Raw genomic sequence first — 23199 nt, forward strand, 5'->3', positions numbered from 1 at the left:
ATGTGCGAGATGTGAGCGGAAGCGGACTAACACAGTCCGCAGTATATAGGAACTTATGGAGCGCACAGAGGATGTGGATGTGGATGTGGATATGAAGGTTGTCATATGGCAGAGGACACACGGACAGGTGCCATAAAAGTAAATTTCACTTCCCAGCGAGCGAAAGAATAACAGACTGAAGCCAAGCGTGTTGAAAAGATTGAGGATATGAAGAAAGGTGCCAACTGATTGCCAAGTAGATACATATACATTTAAATTCTTTTGGAAAAAACTAGATTAGAACGTAACCATTTCTTTAAATTGTTTTGAAGAACACATACAATTCCATTCCCTTATCTGTTTGTACACACAACTAACAAAGAATTAGACTTTAACTTGCGTAGCTTTTTCTACAAAAAAAAGGAATCAGAATAAACTTCCCCTGCAGTTGTTTTGATGCAGAACTGCTCTGTGCAGTTCCAGTTTCCTTGAATAGATAAAAAGTCCTTTGCTTACCACCAAGCAAGCGGCAATAAAATTCCAACTTTTTGTGAAATTTATTGAGCAAAACTTTAACTTGATTCGAGACAAAGAAACAAACACAGAACTAGGTCTCTATTCTCGTCGTCTTCTCCACGGAGTAAGTAACTTGCCGGCTGAAAGGCGCACAAGAGTGTGCTATGCAAAATGTAGTCACTCCGCAGATATGCACTTGAAGATATGTGCATGTGTAGCTTATTATCCTTGTAGCTACAACATGCGGATGCGTTGCTGTATGACAAGTCAAATTAACATGTGCAACACAATCCTCAGCCCGCTCACTTTTCTCGCAAATGGAATCAGAGTTGCAGTCCTTGAAATCCTTGTTGTCATTCGACACTTGGCAAAACTCAGCTCGGGGTGACGGTAAATGTCAGCACATTTGTGACTCCTCATCCTTGGCCAAATTAATGCCCGGCCAGCATGGCGTATACTTGTTAAATGCAGAACAGCATCACAGAGCATCCAAGAACATCTCAACAACTGTCGACATTTTCGCCTGCAGCTGCAGCTTTTCTTACACCATCCCTGCGATATTGCAAGCAACCCTTTTTGCATCCCCTTCAGTGTTGCCAGTTCTTTTGTGGCACAGCAGCTCCATTGTTCATTGTCTGAAAGTGGGTAAAGTGGTGCAGCACCGGCTGGTGGATAACAAAAACTGATGCACAACGAGACCTTCGGGGCAAAGTTAAGGCCTCCTCCTTGGGTCTATTCTTTATCACTTGCTCCAATTCAACCTTAACCCACATTCGGTTTCAATTATCCGACACTCCGGTGGAAAGCGGAGAAACCACTGCCGAAAAAGCTTTAAAAATTAATATGCTGAAAATCTTGAAACAATTTGCAAACTAATAGCAAACGGCTTAAAATCGCATTAAAAGTTTCACCCAAGAACTATCGGCACAGGCCAGAGGCACTCAAAAACCCATATATATATATATAGTTTTATATATGTATGTAGTTTTATATGCGGAGAGATTCAATAAGCAGCCAGTTGTGGGCACAAAGTTTGCAGTCGGAAAGGCTTAAAGCCTTTTTCAAAGTGCCAGCAACTTAAAGCGGCAAAACTTCGGGCCGAAGGCGAAGCATTTTGCACTGCAAGAATAAGTCAAGAAATCATCAACGATGCCATTAGCATGGGGTCCAGAAGTGACCGAACTTCTGGCCCTTGGAAGTGGCAAAAAGTTTTGTGGAACTCACGAAAGGGGTTGCTAAGAGTTTGAACAAGCTCCTTACATTTTCCTGCTTCCTGATGGAAAAATGGGAATACGTAACATGCATACTCTGCAAATAACTAAATAATTGGGTGTCTTGATGTGAAGTTTAAATATGCACTTACTATTATTAACCTAGTGTTTGAATTTACACAATTTCAGATGCATTGAATGTTTGAGGCAAAGAACACTTAGCTGAACATAAACTAAGTACCAATGATCATGCAGGATATACGCCTACGCCTGGAACCACAGCACAGTACAGCCACGTTCATATCCACCTCATCCTCGGGCTCATCGTCCTCATCCCAAACAGCAGAGACCACGCTGATTGAGGCAGCTGAGGAGCAGTCGCCTGCCAGGTGAGGGAATGGCCCAAAAGAAACTGCCTTAATCTTCGTCGCAAAGTATACATCCAACTCCTTAATCCTAACGCTCATTTGTTAACCGCAGTGAAGCAGCTGCTGGAGCAGTGACAACGACATCGCCGCAGCATTATTTCCATCATCATCATCCGCCGGCGCATCCGCATCTGAATCCGCAGAACCATCCCCAACCCCAGCCACGCCAGCAGCCGCATCCGCATAGCCACTCGCATCCGCATCCGCAGCTCCAGCGTCGCCCGGTGGAGCAGCTGCATCTGCTGCACAGCCACCACGATGTCCAGGAGCTGTCCGGACAGGAGCATCCACATCCGCATTCGAATCCGCAAGCCGGCTCGCATCCGCATCCGCACCATCTGCGCTCGCCCAGCTCCGAGGAGGATAATTCACCCACTGAAATGAATAATTGCCGTCGTTTGGTGGATAAGCCGCCGCTGGTAAGTTCTGCGAGGGTTCACTGTAAGAAAAAATTAAATAATTTTAGCATATATTTCAACAAGCTGTCAGGAAAAGAAGTAAATCCTTTAGTTCTAGTAGGACAACAATTTAAGATACATTTTATACAAAAGGAAACCATGAATGTTAGTAATTATCTATGCCCACTGATTTTTTCCAATATTCAGCTTATTTTTCCCTGTTCCCCTTACCAATTGCGCTGGTTAATATTAACTATTAGCCAAGGTATAAAAAACAGGGGCGGATTTTGTGAAGCCAGCCGAGGGAGCAATCATTTTTTGCTTTGTTGCCAGGTTCCTTTGTTGGCCATTTCTCATTGCTTGCAAATTACTTTGCACAGAACATAAATCTGCTTACGCTGATGATTTGCCAGGAAACGAGAGCAGGTGGGGGAAAATGAAAGGAATTGCCTATTGGAGGAGCATCGGCTAGGGATGCACTTAGTAAAAGGAAAGCCAAGTAGCGAAGGAAAAGAAAAACTTCCAATCGAGACAGCATCAACAAAAGGCGAGAAGCGAGGGAATCGTGGAAAATGAGTGAAAACTTGCTGATTGGTGACTACGTTTAATTCATGTTGCCCAACTTAAGGTGGCTCTTCCAGCTTGAATTCTCTTTTTAGTAGTTTTAATTACATGAACTCTAAATCACTTGGTTGCAATTGCGCTGCTTGAATCGAAGTCAAAAGCAATTGGGACAGGAGTACGCCCTCCAGGTGGAAAGTGTTTTTGCCACTAAACCTGCTGCCGAAAAAGAGTTCATTAAATTAATTTGCACAAATGCAAATTTTCGAGTAACGCCACTTTGGCACGCACCACCGACAAAAGTGCACTAACTGCACACAACTAAAATGCAGAGCAAATGGGAGGACACTGAGAGAAATTGACAATATTAGCCGACAAATGGGAAACATTTTGGTTTTACTACAGCTAAATTGCATTTTCAGATATTAAAATGCAGACACAAATACGATTCATTGCTTAGTTATAAAGAGAACAGTTCTAGAGGAGTATAATTAACGTTGAACTTATTTGCAATTAAACTGCATTTGACTGGCAGCTCAAGTTGAGTTTAGTTGAGCTACAAAAGCACTTCTCACTTTTAAATGCTAATTAAATGAGCAACAACTCAATTGCCATCCATAATCCTAAAGCGAGCATAGTTGGCAAACTAATTACTTTCTTTTGTCGGCAGCAACTTGCACCAAAACCCCCTTACCATTCATAACTTTCTACTTAAGCCATTTCATGGCAAGGCGTTTAATGCTACCCGCATTTCGCCGTAGTGCAGTTTGAAGTTGGTAAACCGGAGTCCTGGGGAACAATGCAGGATGCCATGGCAAATGGCAGGCAAATGGCGTTAACTTACTGACTTTATGACACATAAATCGCAGCAACAGCGCCAAATGCAACCGACAGCCAGTTGCCGTTGTCACGTGTTTTTAGGCCTAGGGAATGGCCTGGGCGTAGGGGAAATGGTGGGGGAAAGGAATCCTTGGCAAAAGGACAATGGAGCAACTTTTCTCTGGCGCCGCCTGAAAGTAGGCAGCGTGGAAAAGTTTCGCACAGATAACAAGGCAAGGAAAATGCGAGAAAATCAAATGCCAGATGGAGCACCGCTGCTGTGAATGCTGCTTAGACACGTCTATTGTGCCATTGTCTGGGAAAATACCTTGGAAAAGTCCAGCCCCCCAGCCCTCCTGCCTCACAATCTGCATTCTTTACGGTCGGGATTTGAGTCTGTGTGGCAGTCCTGGAGTTCTAGTCCTTCGCGTTTTGCATTGCATAATGCGCTGGGGCTCCCTTCCGATTGCCATTAGCATAATGGGGGCATTAGGTTGGCACGACGCTCTGATTGCATACTTAACGACAGCCAAGTGCCAAGTGCCGTCGATGCGCCAATTTAATTAGCTGCAATTGAAGAAACGAGCCTGAATCGAGCCTGAATCGAGCGCGAATCCTCAATTTAACTCGAATGCCGTACTGGCCAAGTAAATCGCCTTTCATCTTCATAAAATCATCATGATTATCGCAAATTAAGAGGAAATAAGCAAGTCCAATTTACGTTTAGGCTGCTAATTACGCAACGCAATGGGAAACAATTTAAAAGCAGCCAAATGAAAACCCAAGGGCAGTATCGCAAACTTTCCATTCCGGGCTCCAACTCATTTCAAAGTAATTTGCCGCAAAAGCCAGTGGTTGCCATAGTGGGCGTTGTGCGGCCAAGGAGGCGTGGCAGGCGCTGTTTAACATTTTATTGGTAACCAGAAATTTTACACATCAATCTCGGTTGTTTTCTGGGCGGCTTGGGGATTGGGGGATTGGGGGGTGGGTTCAAAGTGCTGAGGTACGTTGTTGTTGTGGTTCTGGCTGTGAGAGCTAAAGTGTGTTTGATGTTTGTTGGATTTTCCGGGCGCGGGTGGAGCAGCGGGTATGCTGTGGGGGGTGGCGCCACAAATCCCTGAATGAATACACACCGGCACCGATACTGCCGGTTGGGCAAGAGTAGTCCCGAATTCGCCATTATAGCAATGCAAAAACTTTGCCAAATTGGCAGACAACATGCAACATGCAATATGCAAACGTACTACTGGCTCTGATGCACTGAAAACAAACAGGAGTACTTTATTCCACTTTACTTAAGTTGCATTCTAATAGATCATACTTAACATTGAGATTGTGTGAGATTTAACCAATTGCATGTATACCATTTGCATTGTTTATTATTTATACCTTTTCTCTCTGTGCATTCCTATCCCTTTGCAGGTGAAACGCCTGACCATGGGCATTGGCCTGCTGCGGGGCACCGAGGATAGCCGCCCCCTGATGCACAGCACCTGCGGCTCCTCCCTGACCTCCGGATCCGGCTGCGGCTCCACCCAGACCATCTCCGATGGCTATGTGAACGAGGCCATCTGCGAGCCGGACAAGTACGTGGCCAGCAAGTTCGGCGACTCCTGCCGCCAGTCACTGTCCGCTCTGGAGAGTGCCACCCAGCGGCTGCAGGTGGAGCTGCCCGCCAGCAACAAGAAGTATCTGAGGGAGACGTGCAGCGGTAGGTGGACTTTCAATGTCACATAATGTTGCAGCTATGATATTGTTCTACCACTTCTGTGTAATTATCAGCCAACTCCAGTCCGAAACAGTTTCCCGGCCATGGTTCCCTGCGCCTGGATAATCTCAGCTTATCGGAGCAGCAGGAGCTTAAGGGAGCCGCCTGGTTTCAGGCGGGCATTCCCCGGGAAATATCACTGGAGGTGCTATCCCGACAGAGTCCAGGTGCGTTTCTAGTGCGCCAGAGCAGCACAAAGCCGGGCTGCTTCGCCCTCTCGCTGCGAGTGCCACCTCCCTCACCACGAGTGGCCCACTATCTGATCCTGCGGACGCAAAGGGGCTACAAGATTAAGGTGAGATACTTAGAAAGCTTGCTTCATTATATAAATATATGTGGAATGATGTGATGCAATGATGTATACCATTTTAGGGTTTCACCAAGGAGTTCAGCTCGCTGAAGGCGCTGATCACGCACCACTCGGTGATGCCGGAACTGCTGCCCGTGCCGCTGACCCTGCCACGCCCCCCCAGCAGCCGATCGCAGCGGTCGCAGGGCGCCTATGGCGGCGGAACCGGAAACGGGGGCGCGGACTTCGAGATGTACGGCTCGTTGAACGACTTTCGCAAAATGATGTCCGATTTGAATGTGTGACCGCTGGGCGCGCTTAATTAATTAAGTAATTATGTCACGTTGATTGAATTAAGCTGCCCGGCTTGTCACATTGTCCAGTGTCCAGTGTCCTGTGTCCAGTGTCCTGTGTCGCGACAGGATAACAATCTGTTTAATTTGCGTAATTGGCTGTGCTGACGACGGTTGACGTGGCTACCAATAAATAGGGTCCATGTCCATGTGTACTCTGCAATGGCCGGCGAAGGCCCACCTGTCCGGCAGTTGCTGCAAAAAGTGCACAAAATTTTTTATTAAAATTGATAATAAAATCAGCTACGTGGGCGGCGGCAATGGCTGTGGTTTCGCAGGGGCGTGTGCATACACAAATATAGGGAATGCGCTCAAATCATTTTTGCGAAACTGATTAAAAAATGGCAAAAACATGCAATATGTATACGCAAACAGACATCGAGTGATTATTATTTTTCGCGTTTTTATCAATTCGGTTCGTTTTGTATGGCCTGTGCTGAGTGGCAGATGCACCAGACAGACGTATCTGAATGGGGGCAGTCGGATTAAATGTTAATGTTTGGGCTGGGAAATCGAGGGTCGGCTGCAGGATTTTGAGTGCTGTTGCGGAATGGGTAAAGTGGATTCATTTTGTATTTGATGCACTCACATTGCGGTGTACTAGCTAGATAGACTTATACAGGAACTAAATAAATAACCAATTATATTGTAACTCTATGTATTTTGTAATAAAGTTAATGGAAAACCGTTCTAACTGGTATTGGTTTTGGTTTTTCAAACAAATAGCATGTGGTAAATAATTAAACTTCTATAAATTTAAGATATTTTTTATTTTTAAACCGAGCAACTCTGCTTAAATAAGTTTAAATTTCCCGCATCTTATCGATAGCTCTCCGATAGACCCAGGCTGTAATCGGTTCGCACACTCGCTAGAGAAGATTAAGCTGACGCTCTTGGTCAAGGTCCACGCTAAGCTCCATACAGAATGTATTTAGCAAAGTTATCGATAACCCGAAGTAAACAAATTTTGGCTCAAAGTAGCCGAAGTTTTTTGTTTTTTACAATTCCCAATCGCACAAATGCAACACAGCAAAAGACGGAAACAGAAAACACACATAACTCGAGGCTAAACAGTATACTAATCGATCGAAAGCCGCTGAAAACCGCCCAAAAGTGGAGCGTGTACCCGCTAATAGCCAGATGTGGCGGGGAAACCGCCAAGCCCGCAGCACTGCACCTCGAAGGCCAGCTGCAGCCGCTTCCCGCGCATTTTCTTCAATCCAGGTAGGTCGCATTGGGATTCGCTTGCCTTTGGTGTTTTCACTCGCCAACAGACGTCCGTAGCAACACCATCCAGACAACGTGGAACTCCCGCTGAACCAGAGACCGGCATTATTTCCATTGTGAGTGTGAGCAAACAGTGGCTGAATCGCCGGCGTCCCTAACCTTATATGTATATTATATACACACGCACACTTTTTTTTCCAGTTTCGGAGACCAAAAATTGTGAAAATACAAGCTAAAATGCCGCGCAGAAAGGCCCTGACTAATAACAACAATGCCGGCGAGTCGGAGCAGCAGCAGCCGCCGAAGGCGAAGCGCGCCAGGATCGCATTTCATCTGGAGCTGCCCAAGCGGAGGACTGTACTGGGCAACGTGCTGGTCTGCGGCAACGGAGATGTGGGCCAACTGGGTCTCGGCGAGGATATCCTGGAGCGCAAGCGTCTCAGCCCGGTGGCGGGAATCCCGGATGCCGTGGACATATCCGCCGGAGGCATGCACAACCTGGTGTTGACCAAATCGGGAGACATTTACTCATTCGGTTGCAATGATGAGGGCGCACTGGGTCGCGACACCAGCGAGGATGGCAGCGAGGCCATGCCGGATCTGATCGAATTGCCCGGCAAGGCATTGTGCATTTCGGCAGGAGACTCGCATTCCGCTTGTCTGCTGGAGGATGGCCGCGTCTTCGCTTGGGGCTCGTTCCGGGACTCGCATGGCAACATGGGCCTCACCATCGATGGAAACAAGCGTACGCCCATCGATCTGATGGAGGGCACTGTCTGCTGCAGCATCGCTTCGGGCGCCGATCATCTGGTCATTCTGACCACTGCCGGAAAAGTCTTTACCGTGGGCTGCGCTGAGCAGGGACAACTCGGCCGGCTGTCGGAACGTTCCATTTCCGGAGAGGGTAAGTCTTGGTACTCACCATATCCTACGCAAATGCGTATTAAAACAGAAAATGTAACCCACAGGTCGTCGAGGCAAACGCGATTTGCTGCGGCCCACCCAGCTCATCATCACGCGGGCCAAGCCCTTTGAGGCGATCTGGGCCACCAACTACTGCACATTCATGCGCGAGTCGCAGACAGAGGTCATCTGGGCCACAGGACTGAACAACTTCAAGCAGCTGGCCCACGAGACCAAGGGCAAGGAGTTCGCAGTGACGCCCATCAAGACGGAACTCAAAGATATCCGAAATATTGCCGGCGGTCAGCACCATACTGTCATCCTGACAACAGACCTTAAATGTTCCGTGGTGGGTCGTCCGGAGTACGGTCGCCTGGGACTGGGCGATGTCAAGGATGTTGTGGAGAAGCCAACGCTTGTGAAGAAGCTGACCGAAAAGATTGTGTCCGTGGGCTGTGGCGAAGTCTGTTCCTACGCCGTTACAGATGATGGCAAACTGTATTCCTGGGGCTCAGGCGTCAACAATCAACTGGGCGTTGGCGATGGCGATGATGAGCTCGAACCGATCGTGGTCGTCAGCAAGAACACGCAGGGCAAGCACATGCTGCTCGCATCTGGCGGTGGTCAGCACGCAATCTTTTTGGTCAAGGCGGATAAACAGGACCAGAAGGAGAATGTTCCTGTGAAGGCGTCTGCCAGCAGCAGCAGTAAAAAGGACAAGACCCCGTCGCAGGATAGTGCCGACAAGGAAGCCGATAGTGCAGATAAGCTGGAGCAGAAGGAGAACTTGCCGGCGAAGGCGTCCACCAGCAGCAGCAGCAAAAAGAACAAGACGCCGCCGCAGGATGATGCCGACGAGGCGGCCAAAGAGGAGTCTGTCAAGGAACCAACTCCCAAGAAGGCCAAGAAGCCGGCTGCCAAGCGAGGCGGTAAAAAGACATAAGATTGAGTATAAATACGCTGACTTTCCCAATTTGTTTTTGGTGACACTAAGTTACAAACCCGTACGCTTACCCTACGCTTAAGGAATGTTTACTCATGGCCCAGATTCGTAAGATAGATCGGAAGTTTTGCTTATTGTACGCCGAGATTTACGAACTGAATCGTGTTAAGTTCTTATTATTTTGATAAATAGATGCCCGCTTATATCTTACAAGTCTGCCTAACGACGAAAACTTCTTTAACAACCCAACTAAATGTTTATTATATATATTCGTTCGCAATACGAAACCGTAGTAAATTTGTATTTGAACGCAAAATGAAACTAAATGAGATTTATTTACAAACTAATTAACTTGACTTGTGAATCCGACACAATGCATTAGGATTTACAAAGGCATACATCCTACTCACAGTGTATTATAAATTCTTGGCTCAGACGGGGGAAAACGGAGATTACCGACAAAAAGCGGAGAAAGACAAATAATTGGGAGTAAGCACGGGACACCATTTACTCGAATAATATCAGGAAACACGAAATTGTTACTCTTAGCATAGTTCTTAAGATTTATACAAAAATATGTATATGCTTAGGTGGTTCGATTTGCAAGGAAGGGAAACATCTTAAAATTACCTTTGAAAGCAAAGGTGGCTATAAAAAAATCCGGAGAATTTCTTAGGACTGGAAACCATTGAAGTATCTAAGAAGGCTTTAATATCTGTCGTTCATACCTGGCGAGGGTCAAAATGGATTATTAACGTACACAATTGTACAAATTGCATATTCTGCTAGACAAATCGAACCACCCTGGCCTGCATAGGTGTGGGTTTTGGCTTCACTACGAGTAGTAACACGGCTGACGATTGCCTCTGCCTGAGTCGACTGTGGCTAGGGAGGTGGTTATGGTAGTGGTGGTGGTGGAGTTTCCGCCATAGTTGCTGCCCAGGTAGAAGCTCACGAACAAGATGCCGCACAGCAGCGATAGCGAAAGAACGACGCGCACCATCTTCCTTGCGAATGCGATGAGTCCTAGCAGATGGCCGCCGGCAGCAACGCCGCCCAGCTGTCGATCAGCAGTACTGCCCCGACAACTGAGGCACAGCTGCAGATGCGCTTGGATCAGTGCCTCCAGGCATTCGCCATCGAATTGGTCCAACGTATCTGCACAGTCCAAGCCCAAATTCATCAAATCAACAGCACAGGCACAGTTCTCCAGCTCTGGACAGTCGCAGTCGTGTTCGTTATTGTTGTGGCTATCGCGAGCGGCAATGTCTAGCTCCTGCCTGGTCAGATTACACGGGGAAAGTAAATATTATTTGCGCTTGGCGCACGAATACGCCGTTGTCTTGGGACAGGTAGAGGCGTGCTGGCCCAACTGCTGGTACATTAGAAATCCGAAGCCGGCAAACAACAGGAACAACAGCGCCAGCGTCACATATTGCAGGTTCTGGGTGTATGCCAACTGGCGCTCCATTGACGTAGCTGCATCAACGCCCTGTGATGCGAAATTATTACTCTATGGGTATATTTTCGGTTTTAAAGGATTAGGAAACTTACAGCACCAGACTTCTTGTTGCAGTCCATGCTGGCCTTACTGGCCTTGTTTGCGCAATCTAGCGGCGCTTTGGACTTGCTCTCCTCGAAGCGACAGACCAACCGATGCTGCTCCACATCCGCAGATGTGGGTAATTTGCTCCGCCACAGTTCGGTCACATCGGCGCCACCGCATTCACCGCCTGGCGCGATCATGGCCATCACCAGGAACTTGTCCTTGCTGTCGTCACTCAGCTTGTGCTCCGACTTCAGCCATATGTTGATAGTGGCCTCCTGGTTGGGCTGGATAATGCCGCAACGCGGTCGCACACGGAACTTCTCCGGCGATGTGGTTTGGATCTGCAAGGGTTTAGAATGATGGATAAATCTGGTTAATCTCAAGTATGCGTGTAGATTTTACCCACCTTGTATGTCACTGCCGAGGTGGCAATAGACTTGATGCTCATGGTGGCCTCCGCATTCTTCGAATTGAAGTTGACAAAATCCTTGGGATTAATATGCAACATGCCTGATCAAGAAAAGCCCTCTTGGTATTAATTCGCAGATTTTTTGTTGTTACAAATTTCAAATTTGGGTGGGACCAAAAAATTTTGTTTATATGGGGAATAACGAACTAAAATGAGGCGACTTGGTTGTATGATGTGTGTGTGTACATTTGTGACATAATGAGCAGTGCAGATTAATGGAAAGTCGATTGTAAATAGACCCTTTCCGCACTTTTTTGAGGCGTTAAGGGGTGTGTTTCTTACCCTCGCATGGAGTGTGCATCTCGTTGATGTTGGACTCCTTGAGCACCACGGTAGCGGAATCGACGAAGGTGACCTGCCGATGAAAGAGAACTCGTTCAAATGACCGTCTATTTAATGGTGGATAGGATGGTTTCGGTGGCGCCTCCTCATCGGACGCCATCGAACGTGCTTTTCTGTGTCATTTTCAGAAGGGCCGCCCCAGTATTCTTGGCACCCTTGAGCTGGCATTATGGGCGAACTGTGGAGGTCCACTCGAACTGGAGGTCGATGGGTGAATTGGTTTCATTTGCTTTTCAGCCGGATGTGGGCTATTCTGTGCGAGATGTGCGAGGCACATCACAGATGCATTGGATTGGTATATATGGGTTTTATCTGGCTGCTTTATCTGCCCTCCGGATGCAATCGGCAACTCACGTAATTGAAACGCCCTGCCTCAGACATTGGTCACATTCGCCAGTTTCCACACACAGTTTATATCCGTAATCTGATTCGAGATCCCAAACATATAGACAAAGCCGGACTTTTGGGCCCTTGGAGATTAGGTCTGCAAATAATTTGCATCCACCAAAACATAAAACAGCTGGCAACCCTGAAACTGTGGATTTCCTGGCGTGGCTTTAGGCATTCTTGAAAACGCGTTAGTAAATTTGTATATATTCAACTGTTTTCTAACGCTGTTATGAATATTATTTTTTAAATGCCTATGTTCTTACAAATTTTTGAGCTTCTTATTGAAAAAACAAGGCTTTAACATTAGTAAAAGTAATTAACTCCACTATTCTAACTAGTTAAATTTGTATAATTAACATTACGAATTTTTGAATTTTAACTTGCCCTTTAAGCCGCACTTAATGTGCGGAACCATTTTACTAGCTCATTTCCATCGAATTGCTGTACAGATACAAACTCCAACTGGCACTTGAAACAATTCCTACTTCTTAGCTTAAACTGAACAAACAACAGTTGTCATTTTCAGCACCAAACAAAAGAAATTATGCAGGGTGAAGTAATCGTCTTGAATGGCAAGTCAAATTCGATCCGACACGGTTTTGCTTAAACTTTCCACGCAACGCACACATGATCTTGATGACAGACAGTGAACTTCCATTATGATTCGCCGGATAAACTCAAATACTGTGGGATTTTCAATGGTTTATAGATGATTTATTGATTCTTATAAATGACACAAATTTCTTAAGCGCAATTCACAATGAGTATGAAACATGACACAAAAAACACATTCTTTACGCACGCACACACACACATACCCTGGGCATTTCGTTGTTGTTGTTGCTCAAACTTTGAGTAGTGAATATCAATAGGTACGATAACAATGCAGTTTCCACCTATGCTTGCTCCTTTGTTAATAACAATTACAGATTGCAAATGTCCATGGCGATTAGCACAAGTTTTGGGACAAAAACGAACGTAAAATGCGGTTGCTTTGCGGGATTTGGTGACTAGTTCGCCCAAAAGTGAAAATACAACTGAATTGAAAGCACACCCAAAAGCTCGCTCCGTCTCTGCTGTCTCGCTCACACTCGATCAGCTTCTTCCAGCTGTTGTTGGCGCCGCTTCCGTCTGGCGTAAAATGAACTGCAACTGTAAATGAAATGAAAGTGCCGTTGAAATGAGCGACAGAGAGAGAGTGAGAGAGAGTGCATTAGAAATGATGACGTCGTGTGGGTGTGATAACAGCGTGTGGGTGTGATAACAGCGTGTGGGTGTGAGTTAGCGTGGGTGTGAGAGAAATGGCGGATAATATTCGCTCTGGGAGTCATTTACACATACATGGATACAGTACACGTACGACACAAATACGCACACATAGAACATGCCATAATCCCTCTGGCAATGTGTGTTCTACTTTTTTCGGGTCAACGCTTCGGGGCCTCGAGAACTGACCATTAGCCACTGACCCCAGCCAGAAACCGAAAGTTTAGCAATATGTCAAATAAGAGACTATAAATAGTTGCTACAATGTTATGCCCACCAAAGCGTAGGTGCACTGCAAAAAAAAAATAAAGAGTTCGGGGGAAAAAGTCTAAATTTGTTTTTCAAACTTTCGTAAACTGTATGAAAACTAGCTAAATATGTGATCCCACATCGTTTCTTTTAAGATTTCTGGCTTGAAACTCTTATTTGAATATGCAGCTGCGCCTAAAAGAATGCTATACTTTTTGACAGCTTAATGCTAAAACTCAAGATTGGAACCAGATATCATATTTGAATCATGTTAGTAAACAAGTAACATGGCTATAATAATACATCAAATATTTGTTGCTAAGCTCAAATATTTCCCACAGTGCACGGGGGGACAGACCAGTTCAGTGGTCAGTTGGGAACAGGCAACTCACGCAGGACACGCAAACAGCGCACCCTAAATCAATACGTCCAAGAATGTGAATCAATTATGGTGGAGAGCGCTGTAAGGCGGTTCGCGTGCGGCTTTTGGAAAAAGCAATTAGGCGACCGAGGAACCGAGGGACCGACTTCTTCCGGGTGCAGCCGTGTCACAAGGACACTCCCAACCAGGCGAACGGCGCTCGAGATTTGGTCTCTTGTGGGTGGTAGTAGTGGCTTGTGTCTCGTGTCTCCCACTCAACCCACTAGCTTACCTTTTTGTCCGCGAATTGCTCATCATCGCCGGCATTGGCAGCCAGCGGTTTGGAAGTAACCTTTTTGGCCTCCGGCACAAAGCTAAATTCGTAGTTATCCTCGCCACCCCAGATGGCCAGGCTGTTGTCTTTGGTAATGTACTGGTTGATGTCCTTTTTCGATATCATTTTTAAAATCTCAACTGCTTTGGGTGGCAGCAGTGCCTTGATGACCTTAAAAGCAGCTAGGAAAAAGCCACAAAAGGTCAGGGTCATGGTTAATGTTCAATGTGAATGGCAGTTATTAATTGACTAAATCCAACTTACCATTGAGCACCCAGGCGAGTTCAAATACCAAAATATAGTTGAGGGTATTGGGATAGTACAGCTTGAATGTCTCCACAATGCGTTTAACAAAGTCCAGATCCATGGTGGCCAAGCCAGTGCCGGCCATGTCGAAGAATATGGTCAACTGTGTCAAATGCTGCTCCCGCTGAGTTCTCTCCACCCAGTACACCACGATGCGGATCAGCTCGTCCAAGTTCTTGGACTTACTGTGCAGCTTTACGCGGAATACCAGTAGCGGTTTGCCATCCACATCACTGTTGCGCACAAACACCGATCCCTCCCTCAGATACTCCTGGTTCAACTGGCTCTCGTCGAGATCGTTGGCCCCATAGGACTGACGCCAGGCACAGGTTTCCCACAGCTTGGTGAAGGAGGCCTCCATGTCGAGATCATGCATTTCCAGAAACCTCTGAAGCCACAGATGATCATTGCGAATGCGATCAATATCGGTGGGGTGGAAAGGTGCTGGCAGCGAGTCATGTAAAGTAATAAAAAGATTATTGGAATCTTATCTGTGCTTATAAATAGTTAATGCAGATAATGAAGTTTATACCGTTTGTAATAATACTCTTATCTCTGCTCCTTTAATGTTTGACCAGTGCAATATTGCTGCTAATCTCTGAATACATAAGAGGTGAATTTAAATCCATAAGATTATTGATAGCATAGGAAACAAACAATTGAAGCATCTAATCTATGCCCACTTTAAAACTTTCCGATTTGCTTAAACTTTTGCTGCATGTGCTTAACCGTATGTCGCTGACTGTCCGTCGCTCGGAAGTACATACCCAATTCTGTATATAGTACTTTGGGGAGCTATAGCTTAGGTCTCAAGTTCAAAGCTTTCGTTTAAGTGCACTTGGGACAGTCAAGTCGTTGGGAAAGGCAGGGCTATTTGAATTATTCACCTACTAATTGGAGAATTTGCACTGCAAATCAGACAAGCGAAATGAATCATATAAACAAACTATTAACCGAACACTGTCATATTTCTGGTAATTACGGCATAAAACCAAAGCGCCCACAAGCTATTAGACAAGCTAGTTAGCGAACGTTGCACTTTGTATCCGTGAAGTGCTTGGGATTATCTCACCTGCTGGCGGTGCTGAGGCATATTTGCTATTGAACCTTTCGCGCAGCTCCTCGATTTGCTGTGGGGTCGTCTCCTTGACCTTGATGCCCATGCTGCCGGCTGCCAGCTAGTTTTCGCACTCGTTCGCCACCAAACTTGTGGAACGACTAAGCGTTGGGGTTTGAATTCCAATCGGTAAATACAGTGCTCCTATCGCTTGGCGCCTAATCAGCAAATCCACTTTCACTGCGATTAGATTGGCTTTACGGGGTGCACAGGTGAAGGTACAACAGGTGGTGATACTCCAGCGCCAACTGCTCAGCTATCCAAGTGCGTTCCACGAGCGTGTGCGGCTAACTGAACAACTGAACTGAACAGCCGACTAACGGTGTCGCCAGCGGCCATCCGCGATCGGCAGCTATAGATACAAACGTGTATCGCTGCGATCGTTGGCAGTCATCCGGCGTGCGGCTCCAATGTGGAGCACCTGGTTCTGCGCGGCACTATAATGGGCCTCCCAAAAGGGCAGCCCACCCACCTCCCACCCTCAAACTGCTGCAATGGAACGTGATCGTGTGGGTGGCCGTGCCACCTGCATTACAATTAGCCCCAAACGCTCGAGTGGAGCTACTACGAAAAGCTTTCGAAGCTTCTCGCTGGCGTAGTAAAAACAACCGCGAAAAATGTTCAATAAATATCGTATTTGTATTTACACTATAATACAAAGTTGCTGGGGCAATTTTTAGGCAAATTTGTAAACGTAGTCGTCATTACCGCCCCAGATTTTCAGGCAGTTATCCTTGTCCACATACTGATCGATGTCCTTTTTGGTGGTCACCTTCAGGATCTTCAGCGCTTCGGCGGGCAGGAAGGTCTTCACAATTTTAAAGGCAGCTAAACACAGAAAATCACCTTATCAATATGCCGATCTTCACAGATATCGAAATGTTTACATACCATTTAGCAGAAAAGGCAAATCATGCACCAGAATATAGTTGGGCACATAGGGATATTTGGTCTCGAACACTCCGATAATATTCTTGATGAAGTCCAGGTCCAAGTTGCTCAGACCGGTGCCAGTCATATCCATGAAAATGGTAATCTTATCCAGGTTACTCTCCCGCTGCAATCGCTCAATCCAGAAGACAATGACTCGCAGGAGATCGTCCTGATTTCGGCTCTTCGAGTGTTTGTTGATGGTGAGGATCAGCAGGGGTTTTCCGTCCTTGTCCTTGTTGTGCACAAAGATGGAGCCATCGTTCAAATACTCCTGGTTCAGGCTCTTCTCAGTGAGGTCATAAACTCCAAAGCTCTGCCGCCAGGCGAGGTTGTCCCACAGCCGCGTGATGCACTTCTCCACATCGAAGTCATAGACCTGCAGCAGCTTGGTGATCCAAAGGTCACTGTCCGTAATTCGCTTCAGGTCGTTGGGATGGAATGGTTCTATGTACATATATATAAGTATATACCAGATTAGATGTGATTGTTTTGGCTGCATGAGCTTACCTGCTGGTGGCTCTTGCTCCAGTTTCTGCAGAATGCTAGTCTTGACTTGGCTTATCTGCTCCGGAGTGGGATCCTGATCGGAAGGCATGTTGCTGCTTGGGTTTGCGTGAGCCAATTGAAGGGTCCCCTGCAGCGGGCTTCAAATTTATATCAATTTCTTATCTACCCCCTGAGTAAACTACTCCAACTTGATACCAATTTTTCGAGTTCTAGGGGGAAGTTCTTAGTAGCGAGTTCTTAATCTGGGAGCGGGATGTCTGACCTGTGAGCGGGCTAATCATCGACTGACAGCCAGCTCGTCGTTGCGCTCGCGTCGAGAGCGTTTTCATTTGTTCTCCAATTGTGCTCTGCTTTTCAGACGATCATTTAAATGACTCAATGCGGGTGGGGGCACTGGGTGGGGCAACCGCATGCCTCCCGTTCTTTAATCAATATTGGAGCCCGCAGAACAGTGCGGGCGAGGGGGTGGCAAGAAGTAGGGGACGCCGTCAATTGCGATAAGCGGAACAATCGGGGGAACTGGCAATGTTTATGGGGTTCGTGCAGGCGACTCTTCGGGAACTTGGTTTTTGATTCTTATGATTCTTGATTTTTATGACTCTAGCTGTGGTTTTCTTTGCGATATGTGACGTATCCACTGCCTCCCTGTATCTGTGTATCTTGCATTTAGCTGTGGAAATTCCTTGTGGCTTGCCTCGATTCGATGTAGCAAGCGTAGTCTACTGAGTTCGATTATTCCCCTTCAATTGTCAGCCGCTGATTGCGGTGACTGTAATTGATATCAACTACCAACGGTTTTAGCTTAATAACAGTAATTTCTTTTTATAATCTGATGGATTTATAATTGCACATATGTAGTTCCCAGCAAAAATAAACCACATTTTAATCTTATCAGTCTTATGAGCTTTATTTTATTAGGCAGATAGACGGGTTAAAGGTGTACTATTCGGAAATTGTAAAAATTGCACTGGTTTTCCATCGTTAGGCGTTTTTATTTTACTGCCTCAACCGTTGAATCATTTGTACATTTGCATATTAAAATAAAAAAAAAATATTGTAAAGATAATTAGTTTTCAACCCAGCGCTATTGAGCTATTGTTTATCCTTATAATTAAAAACAGCCATTATTTAAATTACTTTCCTATCAATATTTACATATCGGATCGTTTCACTTTTCAGAGAACCAAACCCGTCAACGATGCCGGTTATGCAAGCCCTTAATTATTATTAAAAGCATTTAAATATTTTGTTAGACATATAGTAATTTAAGTAAGCAACCCTAAGCCAAAAATCCCCAGTCAAAAATAAATATTAAATGCTTTTTTTAATTATAAATTACTGAATGCATAACAGTTGCTTATTTACTGACTTTTTTTAATGGGCGTTACCAATTATTCAGAAAACGGCTTTGTAATTACTCCATTGACCAGCTGTAGTAAGTTTCATTTAAAAAATAATATATTATATATACAAATATTTATGCATTGGGCGCAAAAAATCAATCAATTCTGATTAATAAATTCTCATAATTTCTGAATTGGCTAGTTAATAAAATCTAATCAATGAGAATCTGAATGTGTTGCGCTTTTGTTGTTGTTGACATTGAAAACGGATGAGAGGCAAGAGCTAACAATAACAAAACCGAAGCCATTTACATATCGAAAGCTCGATTCCTCGTATCCGATGCCCCCGCCATTTGGACCGCCATCCCAGCCAAAATCGACATCCAAGAACTTTCGCTGCCCGTTTCGCTTCTGGCCCAGTTGTGATGTTTACGTGAAAACGTGCGTTTGCAGTGCGACCACGTCCTCGCGATTTATCCGGATGCGGATGCAGTGCAGCCAGTTGTGAGATCCCCCCCAAAAATTCCCGAGATGAAGTTCGCCGAGCACCTGACGGCCCACATAACGCCCGAGTGGCGAAAGCAGTACATTAACTATGAGGTGAGTGCCGAAAATCCCCGTTCGAAGGTGCGGAAAAATATGTATCCGTGAGATACACGGACGAGTGTGCTTTTCCCGCTGTCATTCTGCCAGCTGTGACGTCACGTGCCCCATCAGCTGTGGCACCCAACTGTCAAACGGCGGAGCTTTCAACGCGCATGCGCCCTGTTCATTCGCATTCTGTGTTTTGCTCTCCTCGGACGTAAACAAACAGGAAGGGCTGGGGCGGGGGGTTGTGTTGGGGAGGCGAAAGAACGAGGAAGTGAGAACACATGAGAAGATGAGCAGGAGATGTGTAGATACAGTGCGGGTCAAACGTATAGGTCCTTGGATGAAGATTATATAGCTTAGATACATAGAAATCAAAAATATTCATACCTAAATTCCTAATATAAAAAATTATAAATAAATATGAAACTTTAGGAAATGCATAGTAATAGTATTTCATTTCAATTCTATTCAATCTTATTAATAATCCTAATGTCTTATCCTTTTAGGAGATGAAAGCCATGCTGTATGCAGCCATCGAGCAATCGCCCTCCGCAGAGCTCGTGGAGCGCGAGATGGTGACGCGATACTTTGCCAAATTCGATGAGGAGTTCTTCCACTACTGCGACAAGGAGCTGGCCAAGATCAACACATTCTACTCGGAGAAGATGGCCGAGGCGACACGCAAGTATGGCAGTCTGCGCAGCGAGTTGACCGAAGCCCTGGAGATGGGACACCCCAAGAAGCTGCCCGCCTGGAAGAGGCGAACGCCGCTGGGCAAGAAGAATGTGCCGGCGCGCAAGATACAGGATCTCAAGTTGGCATTTAGTGAATTTTATCTGGGGCTGATACTGCTCCAGAACTATCAGAACCTCAACTTCACGGGATTCCGTAAGATACTTAAGAAGCACGACAAGCTGCTGAGCGTCGACTATGGTGCACGTTGGCGCACGGATCACGTGGAGGCTGCTCACTTTTACACCAACAAGGACATTGATCGACTCATCCAGGAGACGGAGCAGGCTGTTACGCAGGACATCGAGGGCGGAGATCGTCAGAGGGCAATGAAGCGGTTGAGAGTGCCTCCACTGGGCGAGCAACAGAGTCCTTGGACCACCTTCAAGGTGGGTCTCTTCTCCGGCGCCTTTGTTGTGCTCTTCATTACGGTTGTGATTGCTGCCATGTTCTACGGCTTCGGTGAGAATTGGCGAGCCGGAATGAGAATGTTCCGTGCTCCGTTCCTCATCATCGAATGCCTCTTCCTGTGGGGCGTCAATGTCTACGGCTGGCGGTCGTCCGGTGTGAACCACGTGCTCATCTTCGAGTTGGACCCGCGAAACCACCTGTCCGAGCAGAACATCATGGAGGTGGCATCCGTGTTTGGAGTTATCTGGGCCTGCAGCGTGCTGAGCTACATCTTCTGCGATCCACTCGGGATCCCACAGTATGCGGCTCCACTCTGTCTCTACACATTGATGGCTGCCTTTTTGCTGAATCCCACGAAGACGTTCCATCATGAGGCGCGGTTTTGGGCCATAAGGATCCTCATTCGCGTCATCATGGCTCCGTTTTGCTTTGTGAACTTTGCGGACTTCTGGCTGGCCGACCAGCTAAACAGTATGGTGCCAGCTTTTCTGGACATACCCTTTCTGATTTGCTTCTTTGGCCGCAGTCCCACGTGGCACAAGGCTGGCAAGGGTAAGTAGCAGTGGGATTCTGATGCAGTGCTTAACTTAGTAAAAGTATGGAAAAAATCAAAGATTTCCATTGATTTCATAATCCAGTTTTTACTTTACTTTTACTAAGTTGAACTCAGCATACCTTTTTCCTTCCTTTTTAAGTGCATTCAATAAAAGTTCTCCATGCTATTCACTTAACTTCAGACGAGTCTTTTGGCTGAGTCCTTTTTCCCAATTGTACTTAATAACTTTGCGGTTTTCAAATGAGCTTGCGAATGGTAAAAGTGAAAACCGCAAGAACCCAAAAGCATTGTTGAATTGCTGAATGCACGCTGAATGGTTTAATTATAGACTACAAAGTGTTTAATTTGCCGTCATTGTTTCGCTTGTGCAACAGCTGCCAGCCACTGTGTGGAGTACGTGTCCCTGCTGCATCCCATTGTTGCCATTCTGCCCGCCTACTTCCGGTTCGCCCAGTGCATCCGCCGATACCGCGACACAAAGGAGTCATCTCCGCATCTGGTCAACGCCGCGAAGTACGCCACGTCCTTCTTTGTGGTCATATTTGCCCACAAATATCACACGACCACGGGTAAGTGGATTCATTATACGGGGCGTGAGTTCATTAGGGCACACTTACGTCATCGTAATTGCAAACATATGAGTATATCGAAGTACATATATCTGTATAAATTATGCGTGCTATTTACGGTCCAGTGCCAATTAGTGCCGAAATTTCATGTAGATTGTATTTTGGCTGTGGCGCACGTGCATACCTGTTCGACTTACCCTCCCTACCCCATTGTCTTCTCATCTGCAGACACCTATCCGCTGTCCAAGGAGAATCCCTGGTTCTACTGCTGGATTACGGCGGCCATCTTCTCGTCCTGCTACGCCTACACATGGGACATCAAAATGGACTGGGGACTGTTCGACTCGAAGGCGGGCGACAATAGATTCTTGCGTGAGGAAATCGTTTATTCATCGACGGTGAGTCCGGTTGGCTGGAGTTCTTTGCTTTTGTTTTGTTCTCCCATTTTGGGGTCAGAGTAGGGATAGTCCCCACAAATAATGGCCACGATAAATATTTGGGCAAACGGCACGTAAAACAATCTTTCAAAGCGTTCATTATCTGTGTGTGTGTGTGTGTGTGTGTTATCTCTTTTCGGTGGCCAGTGGTTCTATTACTTTGGCATAATTGAGGATTTAATACTGCGCTTCAGCTGGACACTGTCCATGAGTCTAATTGAGGCTGGCTACATTGAGGGCGATGTCATGATGACCATTCTCAGTCCCCTGGAGGTTTTCCGTCGCTTCATTTGGAATTACTTTCGGCTGGAGAACGAGCATCTGAACAACGTGGGCAAGTTCAGGGCTGTGCGGGATATATCGGTGGCTCCAATGGATTGCTCGGATCAGGTGAGTCAGGTGTAGCCAAGCAACATAGCATATTATACCTTTTTTGGATTTATTTTACCTTAGCTTATGGTAAAACGCTTAGTTCAAAGCTTGCTAAGGCTAATCATATCAAAGTTAAATTGAAATTTAAGCAGCATATATGTACATACAGCAGTCACTCAACTTTACCTCCACGATATATTTCCCTTAAATTTCAGACCACGATTTTGCGCATGATGGACGAAACCGATGGCGTGTTGAATCGGAGGCGTGGAAAAGCCGCAGGCGGCAAATCCGCAACCAAGAAGAACAAACAGGAGCAGCGACTGCTCCTTCAAGGGGAGTCCATTGAGGATCTGTGCTCCTAGTTGGGTTACCCAACAAACATCGCTCTCTCTATCTCTGTGTGCACAAATTTTAAGTTTATGCCAATAAAACACTTCGGCTGCATTTGCGGACACTGATGTAGCATATCACTGTTATTATTATTCGGACCAGCTGATGGACATACGAGGTAATACCGCACGCGTTGCTTCCGGCCTTGCTCAGATTCGGGACGATGGGTGGGTTTTTCTAAGTGTATCACTCGCAGTGCTGGCGTCGTATGCAAAAAGAATTATTAAATTTCGCGTGCTTCGGGAATTATAGGAAAAGGGCACTCAGATCCGAAAAGAACCAAAAAAAAACAAAAGGAAACATTGGGGCGATAGACAGAAAAGAATTTATGAAACAAGGCGACTTGAAAAATTGTTGCTATGGCTGTTTTTATAGCAACTAGTATTAGCCCACCCAACCTTGACCATTTTATTCCGTACAAAAAAAATAATTAATTTTAAATGGTCCCTATTTTCAAGTTCACGTTTTAACACCCTATCATTTTTAGGTTCAGTATGACCCCTACGGCAGAAAAAATAGCAAATCATTTTACTTTACTGAGAGACTTCGATTTGACTTTGCGTCGATTTCTACATGC

General features: G+C 45.9%; 5 protein-coding genes across 8 annotated transcripts; 3 read left to right on the top strand and 2 right to left on the bottom strand.

Moving 5' to 3' along the window:
- The first annotated feature begins 1949 nt into the window (after positions 1–1949).
- LOC122617792 lies at positions 1950–6571 on the top strand. The gene is made up of 5 exons (XM_043793779.1): positions 1950–2095; positions 2187–2553; positions 5335–5623; positions 5695–5975; positions 6053–6571. Exons 1-5 carry the CDS (start codon positions 1950–1952, stop codon positions 6272–6274), a joined length of 1305 nt encoding a protein of 434 aa, XP_043649714.1. The 3' UTR covers positions 6275–6571.
- A 757-nt stretch (positions 6572–7328) lies between these two features.
- On the top strand, positions 7329–9742 carry LOC122615997 (regulator of chromosome condensation). The gene is made up of 4 exons (XM_043791218.1): positions 7329–7546; positions 7597–7665; positions 7751–8453; positions 8518–9742. The coding sequence occupies exons 1-4, from the start codon at positions 7463–7465 to the stop codon at positions 9393–9395; spliced, it is 1734 nt and encodes a 577-aa protein (XP_043647153.1). The 5' UTR covers positions 7329–7462; the 3' UTR covers positions 9396–9742.
- Positions 9743–10063: 321 nt separating this feature from the next.
- Positions 10064–16067, bottom strand: LOC122615996 (motile sperm domain-containing protein 2). The gene is given in 7 exon segments (XM_043791217.1): positions 10064–10887; positions 10950–11285; positions 11351–11454; positions 11696–11768; positions 14314–14537; positions 14620–15105; positions 15734–16067. Coding segments are annotated over 7 exon segments (1971 nt in total). The 5' UTR covers positions 15825–16067; the 3' UTR covers positions 10064–10230.
- A 331-nt stretch (positions 16068–16398) lies between these two features.
- Positions 16399–17904, bottom strand: LOC122617185 (motile sperm domain-containing protein 2). Of its 2 annotated transcripts, XM_043792918.1 has the most exons (4): positions 17481–17904; positions 17219–17427; positions 16670–17155; positions 16399–16606 (listed from the first exon to the last, which is right to left on the bottom strand). In XM_043792918.1, exons 2-4 carry the CDS (start codon positions 17304–17306, stop codon positions 16455–16457), a joined length of 726 nt encoding a protein of 241 aa, XP_043648853.1. In that variant the 5' UTR covers positions 17307–17427; positions 17481–17904; the 3' UTR covers positions 16399–16454. The 2 variants fall into 2 exon arrangements, with proteins under 2 accessions (XP_043648853.1, XP_043648852.1); XM_043792917.1 differs by having other exon boundaries at positions 17219–17904.
- A 1078-nt stretch (positions 17905–18982) lies between these two features.
- On the top strand, positions 18983–22989 carry LOC122616505 (xenotropic and polytropic retrovirus receptor 1 homolog). 3 transcript variants are annotated; one of them, XM_043791981.1, is made up of 6 exons: positions 18983–19161; positions 19659–20847; positions 21226–21420; positions 21649–21818; positions 22005–22247; positions 22445–22989. In XM_043791981.1, exons 1-6 carry the CDS (start codon positions 19093–19095, stop codon positions 22592–22594), a joined length of 2016 nt encoding a protein of 671 aa, XP_043647916.1. In that variant the 5' UTR covers positions 18983–19092; the 3' UTR covers positions 22595–22989. The 3 variants fall into 3 exon arrangements, with proteins under 3 accessions (XP_043647916.1, XP_043647915.1, XP_043647917.1); XM_043791980.1 differs by having other exon boundaries at positions 21226–21818; XM_043791982.1 differs by lacking the exon at positions 22445–22989 and having other exon boundaries at positions 21226–21818; positions 22052–22214.
- Positions 22990–23199: the final 210 nt, after the last annotated feature.

The sequence above is a fragment of the Drosophila teissieri genome, chromosome 3L, assembly GCF_016746235.2.
Source record: "Drosophila teissieri strain GT53w chromosome 3L, Prin_Dtei_1.1, whole genome shotgun sequence".
NCBI lineage: Eukaryota > Metazoa > Arthropoda > Insecta > Diptera > Drosophilidae > Drosophila > Drosophila teissieri.

Excerpts from the sequence above, each read along its gene's own strand:
- LOC122616505 (XM_043791980.1), top strand. The coding sequence starts at position 19,093 with ATGAAGTTCGCCGAGCACCTGACGGCCCACATAACGCCCGAGTGGCGA. Across the intron at positions 20,848-21,225 it reads GTGGCACAAGGCTGGCAAGG|CTGCCAGCCACTGTGTGGAG; the intron begins GTAAGTAGCAGT and ends CTTGTGCAACAG. Across the intron at positions 22,248-22,444 it reads CAATGGATTGCTCGGATCAG|ACCACGATTTTGCGCATGAT; the intron begins GTGAGTCAGGTG and ends CTTAAATTTCAG.
- LOC122615997 (XM_043791218.1), top strand. The coding sequence starts at position 7,463 with ATGTGGCGGGGAAACCGCCAAGCCCGCAGCACTGCACCTCGAAGGCCA. Across the intron at positions 7,666-7,750 it reads AGACCGGCATTATTTCCATT|TTTCGGAGACCAAAAATTGT; the intron begins GTGAGTGTGAGC and ends TTTTTTTTCCAG. Across the intron at positions 8,454-8,517 it reads ACGTTCCATTTCCGGAGAGG|GTCGTCGAGGCAAACGCGAT; the intron begins GTAAGTCTTGGT and ends TGTAACCCACAG.
- LOC122617185 (XM_043792918.1), bottom strand. The coding sequence starts at position 17,306 with ATGCCTTCCGATCAGGATCCCACTCCGGAGCAGATAAGCCAAGTCAAG. Across the intron at positions 17,156-17,218 it reads GGAGCAAGAGCCACCAGCAG|AACCATTCCATCCCAACGAC; the intron begins GTAAGCTCATGC and ends ATATGTACATAG. Across the intron at positions 16,607-16,669 it reads TTTGCCTTTTCTGCTAAATG|CTGCCTTTAAAATTGTGAAG; the intron begins GTATGTAAACAT and ends TTCTGTGTTTAG.
- LOC122617792 (XM_043793779.1), top strand. The coding sequence starts at position 1,950 with ATGATCATGCAGGATATACGCCTACGCCTGGAACCACAGCACAGTACA. Across the intron at positions 2,096-2,186 it reads GAGGAGCAGTCGCCTGCCAG|TGAAGCAGCTGCTGGAGCAG; the intron begins GTGAGGGAATGG and ends TGTTAACCGCAG. Across the intron at positions 5,976-6,052 it reads AAAGGGGCTACAAGATTAAG|GGTTTCACCAAGGAGTTCAG; the intron begins GTGAGATACTTA and ends ATACCATTTTAG.